The 8,313-nt window shown below is 38.5% G+C and overlaps 1 protein-coding gene across 1 annotated transcript in view; it reads left to right on the top strand.

Moving 5' to 3' along the window:
• Nucleotides 1-523: 523 nt before the first annotated feature.
• The window catches only part of LOC104966354 (retinal-specific ATP-binding cassette transporter-like), an 18,559-nt gene continuing 10,769 nt past the window's right edge, over nucleotides 524-8,313 (top strand). The window contains exon 1 of the mRNA XM_010795543.1: nucleotides 524-586. Within this exon, the coding sequence (XP_010793845.1) occupies nucleotides 524-586 (63 nt within the window). The remainder of the gene's footprint in view (nucleotides 587-8,313) is intronic.

Below are 8,313 nucleotides of genomic sequence, written 5' to 3'. Positions count from 1 at the left end.
AAAAGAGTATAAATCCATCGCTGATTTTGTGGCGGGAGTCGAGTCGAGAACCTACAACCTGCCTTTCAAATGGGCGGGAACCGACCACGTGGTGTACAACGGCTCGCTGTACTACAACAAGATGCAGAGCAACATCGTGGTCAGGTACAGCTTCGAGACGGGGCGCGTGGTCACTCAGAGAGCTCTGGAGTCCGCGGGGTTTCATAACGTGTACCCTTACACCTGGGGGGGCTTCTCCGACATCGACCTGATGGCGGACGAGCTGGGCCTGTGGGCGGTGTACGCCACCAACCAGAACGCGGGGAACATCGTGATCAGCCAGCTGAACCCGGACACCCTGCAGATCCTCAACACGTGGGACACGGAGTACTCGAAGAGGAACGCTGGCGAGTCTTTTATGATCTGCGGGACGCTCTACATCACTAACTCCCATCTCACCGGTGCTAAGGTCTATTATGCCTACTCCACTAAAACCTCCACGTACGAGTACACAGACATTCCCTTTCACAACCAGTACTTCCACATGTCCATGTTGGACTACAACGCCAGGGACCGCGCCCTCTACGGCTGGAACAACGGTCACCAGGTCCTGTTCAATGTCACGCTTTTCCACATCATTAAAACTGAGGATGACTCTTAAGCGGAGGACAATTACGTACTGTACATGTAAAGGAAATTATGAAAACAAGGAAAAAATTGATGGTGGCGCCTGAATGTTCTTATAAATGTTATTTATTTATTTATATGATTAAATGTTTTACCGTTATCTTGCTATTTGCCTGTTTTTATGTGGAGAGTTAATCAATTGAGAGGTTCTCCGTGTGAAAACGTGACATTTTCTCTTCAATAATGAGTGGCCACATACAATAAAATGAGTGCATTTCTGAAAACATAATTCAAGTCAAACTTTTTCAATTCAATAATGGAACTAATTCCAACTTTTAACACTAATGACATTTCTGTAATTTTCTTTTTCTCTACAAAATGAAAGCTTTGTCCAGAAAAAAGTCTAGATTTTCATAATGGAATTTCTCATTCAGTATTGCTTTTATTCATGCCCACTAATATATTCATACTTTTACTGTGTTCACTAATTGTTCGTTTTGTTTCCATTCTTTCCGTGCCATTTATTCATCATCATCTTCTGCTAATTTATTCCTGGCTTTCACTGCCTCCATTTGGCTTTCTATTTAATGTGGGACTTTTCCTTTCAAAAGTTTTTGCACTTGACCTGACCTTGTACAAGACAATGAGAAATGTAGTTAATAATGCACCTGTATAGATTCTGTACATGGCTTTTGTGTGTCGATGAAGTTTCTCAGTCATCCGGTTCATATGTATGTCTTGAAGTACTAAGTCAAAGTACTTCAGCAAACAGAAAAACTGGTTGCCTTTTATTTAGTACTATGAGATATTGGCTTTTTTGTAACTTTCAGCAAGTTTGTATGCCTTATTCAGTGCGGTTTGTTCTGTGAGCCTGAGGATATCAGCTCTTGTGCATGAATGTTGGCTGTAGAAGCATTTTTACTGTAACTGTACATCTGTGTTTTTTGTATCTGCACAACATCCCATTCTTCTCCTCTCAAACTATATTAAATGGTTTATTTATACAAACAGCAGTAAATAACTTTAATAAGCATTCATTATGTAAATATATACATAACCAAAATAAAAAGTATTGTTTTCATTAAGCCAGTGCTCTGCGTGTCGTGTCGGGAAAAAGCATGGTATTTTTTTCAGGAGGCTTTTTTGCAGCTAAAAGCAATAACACAATATGGAGTAGCACTGCTCTATAAATTAATGTGACAACACTTGGAATTATAGACCAGGGAGCAACAATGCTATTCTGCCAAAAAATGTGTTTCATTGTCCTCTAAGAAGGACACAGTGACTGAGGATTTTTGATCATTTCCGACACTACTTCATTTTACACCGCTGTAAATCTTTGTCATAGCTTTTATCACATTTTCTGTTTTCCTGGTTACATTCTGTCAATGAACAAAGAAGGACTCAGAGGTTTTTACTTGGGTAAGATTAACTATTACACAAGTTAAAATGCTTTAAACAACAAATGAGTATTCAAAATGTTTAGAAAAAGTAAAAATATATTTTTCATCCAAATATCAGAGGTACCAATAGTAACTAAAAACAATCATTACATCTAAATATATATATATTTATATGTGCTGCTACAAAGTAAATGACTAATTTAAAGTCTCAAACCCTGCTGTTGATAATCTGATTCACCTTATGACTCCAAACACTATTTTTGACATGAAAACATAATACACATCTTTGGATTCAAGTAAAAATACAGAATAATAATGTGCAGTGAAGACACGTGACATTATCTTCTTTTTCTAATCATTCTAAAATAAACATGATCATTGTTGTAAGATAGAAAGATAAGTGGACACTATTTTCTGTGGTGATAATGAGATTCTGAAATACCATTTTGATGAGAAACTGAAATCCCAGAATAGATTTGAATTATGAAGGAAATGCATCTCTTAAACAGCCAGATTTCCCAAAAGCATTCTTGTCAATAATGGAAAGTATGGAAGCATTTAAATGAATAAAAGTTATGCAACAGTGAACATAAAATACATTTTTGCCTCCAAGGTCATTATTTTGTGAAAGACGGCTTGAGGCAAGTGATGTGGATAATAAGACGGATCTGAACAACATCCAAACAAGTGAAGTCTCCTGTGTTGATCAGGATTCTTCTGCTCGGTTCAGAAGAGACTTTGCTTGTTAAGATTCACTCCTTTTGCAGCCTGTGTGCTCATTAGGGAGCTGTACTGTGGCGAGGAGGTGTGACTGCACAGTGGGTCATGACCTTAAGGGCTTATTTAGCATCCACTAGTTGCAGCAGATCCGTCAGCATTGTGTCCAAACACTACACACACATGTATGGACACATGAGTATCCACTGAAATTCTCCTCCAGGTCACATCAATGCAAGTCAGCCAGACAGGAAGCAGCTCAAAGGCCAGAGAAGTAGCCACGGTAACAGGCCTTGGGTCACAGTATGGATCCGGAGATAAGGATCCCTGCAGTGCGCCGATGCCAAAGACCTCCCGAAGTATTTTATATATAACTCATATGTTTAATACAGCACCCGGAGGCAATGAATCTGGATTGAATGACTATAACTCAGCATGACAGATACGCAGGAAGATATCAGGGTTCTGACAGGAAATTAATCTAATGCTTTACAAAAGTTACAGCACTACCATCTATATTAAGAGCTCCCTCTGGCTGCAGATCAATGGACCACTGCATGCCTACCCACTAACTTTAAAACTTTATTATCATTGTGTAAAAGAATGAACCATTTCTATGTGGATCCACAAACAAACATTTAGCGGATCAGTGTGTTTCAGGCAGCTACTGAACAGGGATTTTCTTTCACAGAATAATGTAGCCCAAACCCAATATCTTCCAGATGACAAGCGACCTAAAACTGGATAACCAATCCATGTATGGTAGACTACGGTGCTGTTTACACGAGAACGTAAACGGTTGTATCCGCTACTTTTCTCTTTCGTAAAGCCCGTTAGTTCACAGGAGGCCGTAACGGAACCGCGAAAACAGACCCCGCAAACGATAACGGGTCCCAAGGTGGATAGATCTGCAAATGGAACGCTCTGGGGGGCCAAACGGCTCAGTGTGTGTACGCCCTAAGTACGATTATTTCCAGATAACAATGAAGCCATAGCCCCACCTCTCCCCACCTCTGCTGCTCACTGCTGTAGCATGGTCAGTAGATGTTAGTGCAAAATCTACAGCTCCTCTACCACAACCATCAGCAACAAGTGGACATGGAGAATTACATGAACTACATGTTGCTAAATCCACCGCGGGGCATAAACAGAAGGGCAACCATGGCAACCATGCTCGGGGATCTTTTTGTATTCTGCTTTTGGTGTATTTTCTGGCGGAAGTACAGCGCCACTTACAGGCCCGGAATATGTACTACAGCACTTTCGAGCGGTCTCGTGTGAACGGAAGAATTTTTTGATATCGTATTCGGTTCGTTTGGGTTTTGTTTGCGTTTGCGTGTACATGGGGTCTACATCAAACACCATGTAATTGGGTACTCAGTTTAGATAACCAGACGTATATTCCTGTCAAAATTGAATTAGCTGACACAAAAATGTAATTGCTTTTCTTTCCATTGATGCACCACCAACTCTGCTCAGAAAATTAACTGTAGCTACATCATGCACAAACAATTTTTAGTCATTAGTTTCAGAACTCCATTTACCAAGGTTCTGTATTACATAGTATTAATATGTTTTGTATCAACCTACTACCTTTACACCATGTCATGAAACAACTCCTTGAAGCCCCAGCACAGTGATGGCGATATTTAAATATTATTTCTTTTCATAAATTAGAATGTGTTTCACCTCTTTGTTGTCTATTTAGTCCCATCATGTAATGTTAAAAGAAACATATGAAGCCAAGTATTATGGGGCTTTAAAGTGAAAAAGGAAGAATGTGTTTGTGCCATCCTAAATATTTTAACAGCCTCCAGGCCACTGTATCACCTGGAATACAAACAGGTAGAGGGACTGTTCCATAAATGATAGCATAGCCTTACTTTAAATTAACTCAAGCTAAGACTGTTCCATAAATGATAGCATAGCCTTACTTTAAATTAACTCAAGCTAAGATTTGGTCATAATACTTCAAAAGTTGACCGACCAAAGACAGTACAGCCATGGAGTAGAATAGCAAGTAAGGACGAGGGTGGAGGGACCTTTCCTTAATAGTGGCAACAACACAGAGTAATTGCTTTTAAAAAAGACGCATCAGAGCAGTTAGATAACGCAGCCAGTAGGGTAGCTTTTATTCGACACAGCATGATTTGCCTCAGATTTCCTGCCAGAATGAGTTTGTCTGTTTGCAGAGCTGTCCACTGCAATGAAGCAGATGTGCCGTGATAGGGTGTTAGAATTTAAGCTTATCATATATTCCGGTTTATTAGCATTTTTTGCTAGGTAACCTTTTGGTTTCAAATGTGTTTCCCTGTCAGCCCTTGATATTAATATACATCACAACAGGAAATAAACCCAGACTAATTTAGAAAGTTTAATGCAAATTAGTCTATACAAATTAAACTACAAATTGAGCTTTGCTTTAACACACAGCGCCACCCATCATCCAAATTAGAAATATAAATGTATGAGAGTGGGACAGAAACTCTCTCTGGAGGGAACACAGTGATTTTAGCCTTTAAAGACCATTTACATGCACAAATACCTGTATAAACACACTACAGGAAGGGGAAACCCTAAAAAGATAATCGGACGGGCCTCTTTATCACTACAGGAAGTGAAAATATATTATTTTCACTGAAATTCAAAGTACATTTCCGACTATTGTGATAAACATTATGATCTTGAAAGCTGTGTACTAAAATGATCCAGATATCTGTGTGTCCAGGGCCGGCCCTAGACTTTTGGGGGCCCTAAGCGAGCTTTGGCTTGGGGGCCCCCCTCACTCTAGCGCATTCTCACTACACACAACGCGGAACCAACTTTTGTCTTATGTTTTGCTAGCATAAGCACACATATTGTATAAATAAGCATGTAAACACCGTGGACTTTACCTCCTCTAGGGGGGTCCGGGGCATGCCCCCCCGGCAAGATTTTTTTTTAAATATTGAAGTTAAAAGCATCAATCTGGTGCACTTTGAGAGCAACATTAAGAGATCTATGGATAAATCTCTCAACACCCATATGAAACAGAACTGTAAATTTTTTTTATATTTCTTATACTAATCACCCTTTTAAACTGTATTCTTGTTTTACTGTCATATAGTATTTCATAACTGTTTCTCATGTATTCTCTCTGGCTGTCCATCTCATAATGTTCACATAGAAACTAGCTCTCAATAGGAATATCATTCAGAAGAATTATAATTTCATGCAAAAATCTGTCACAAAAAGAGGTTGCACATTTAAATGCAGGTGTTGTTATGGCAACCTCAGTGGCCAAATAGCCACATTTACCGCTGCAAATACGTTCAAACATGCTGTCGACAAGTAAAGCAGTGGCAACTATGCCACCATTTCAGCTGACTTTTCTCAGACATACTGTCACATAACATCCATATATTTCAGTGCTAGGTTGATGCTTAGCTAAGCTAACTATGAAGCACTTTAACTGACAGGACTCAGGATCAACTGTGTACTGTAAGGTAGCTTCTAGCTTCATGTCGAACAGTAAGTCAACATTTTCCAGAGAGCTTTTTTTTTTTAATTATCGTCTTTTTTTTCTTATGTCCATCTTCAAAAACTCTGAGTCCGACTGACAGTTTAAACATTGTCGGGCCGGCTCTGTGTGTGTCGAATTCCTATTCAAACTTTCTTGCCGTACCTAAGCAAGCATCAAAGACATTACACTTTTTACACATGGAAAAAGAAAAAAAGCAGGTACACAGAATGCTCTACTTTAAAATGGATGATATTATGTAACCAAAAGTATAGGGAAATATTTACAAAGATTACACTATTGAGAAACTGTATTTTTTAAAATAGGTTTTTAATTTCCCGTGCCAATTTATGACCTAACTGAGAGAAGAAGTTGCTTTCCAACATGAAACCACTTTGGATGGTGTCAGGTGTTCTCTTGTGCAACCGAGGCACGTTTAAGGCCAGCGGAAAACAGAGAGCTCAGACTGATGTCTCTAAAACAACTCAACTGTGGTGATTGAAGTCATTAAAGTTAACAGCTATCGGTGGCAGTGAACACTTTAAATTTACATTTAAAGCAGAATTGTAACAAGACAAGATTTAGCCTTCATCAAAGGCCTCCCTCTGTAGGTCACACTTTATAATTGGGTTTGTTTCCAGATGAGTAAAAATGTAAATTACACATTGATTGATCTGCTACTTTACAAATTACATCGTTGTTTTGCTGTTTGAGAACCAAAACTATTCACCAATCCATGCCTCGCTGCAAGGTTGGTTTGGTATAGTATAATTCTGGATATTTACAAAAAAGCAGATATTTCTAAACCTCTGTGACCCCCGACTTAAACAAAAAATAAAGTAGTCTATCAAGATATATTTAAATGGTGTGCTAGAGATGGGGCTGCCAAGGTGAAGCTAGCAACTTTAAATATACCACATTTTCCCTAAAAGAAAGGTCTATCAAATTCAAATTATTATGTCATACTGATATATATTATTTTAGCACTAAAACATTATAAAAATGCATTTCTAAAGCCAACACACTCCCTAAAGTGTCTGAATAAACACCAGAGAAGTGATGTTACATACATTTAGCATCTTTCCAATTAATAGTTTTGTATTATGTTTCAGTAGTTTTACAAGTTGGTTGCTTGCCTTTAGAAGATATCGTGCATTTATAGTGTCTTTTCCGCAGACACCGCAGGCCAATTCATTTTGCACAACAACGATTAGATTCAAAGTGACATTACCAAATATGCATCTTTAATGGGTTTTAACAGTTTGAAATCCCCACAGAGAACATTGTATATAACTTTTAATGCGCTTTCCACAGTGGGAATCAAATTACTAGACTGCCTTCTTTTTGAGATATACAATACAGGAATAGAGACTTCTTGAATATATAGCAAACAAGCATTAAAACCGGAGACAACAGCAACAAAAAAGCTGTGAACACTTTCCCTCATTTTTTCGCATTATTTATCTATATTTCCTCCAACACGATGTAATCTTGAGCAGCATAAATGTCACATCCCCTCAAGCTGTTACAGACATTAAAAGCTACTATCAAATCTGTCTGTCCACCAAACTGAATTACTGAACCCAGAGGCAGGAGCTATCGTCTGAGATGATCTTAGATATATGAAATATGCTTCAATATTTCTTCTGTAATGCATTAAGTTCTGTCTTAGACCTCAGTGGAGATTTGTATCAATAGATAGAGAAAAAATATATATAATATATATATATATATATATATAATTGTAAAGGTCACCTATTATGCAAAATCCACTTTTTCATGTCTTTCATACATCAACATGTGTCTCCTCTGTGTAAAGAGATTCTGAAAGTTTCAGGGACAAAGATTCTCTCTCTTTTTATCCTGATCCATTTCTATAAAAACCTGTCTGAAAATGGGCTGATCAGATTTTGGCCACTTTATGATGTCATAACCATGTTTTGGGCTTGTGTAACCATTAGCCAATCAGCAACCAAGGTAACCCCCCCCCCCCACACACTTTTTTCCCTGAATCTCCTCCTAGAGCACCATTGTGTTCTTTTTAACCAAATCTCTCTCAGAGGGGCGTGGGGAGGGGCTCCTTATTCT

This window comes from Notothenia coriiceps, unplaced genomic scaffold (assembly GCF_000735185.1).
Source record: "Notothenia coriiceps isolate Sejong01 unplaced genomic scaffold, NC01 NC01_scaffold00037246, whole genome shotgun sequence".
NCBI classification, from domain to species: domain Eukaryota; kingdom Metazoa; phylum Chordata; class Actinopteri; order Perciformes; family Nototheniidae; genus Notothenia; species Notothenia coriiceps.
The sequence above is the reverse complement of the archived record's forward strand: the minus strand, read 5'-3'. Positions and strand labels throughout refer to the sequence as shown.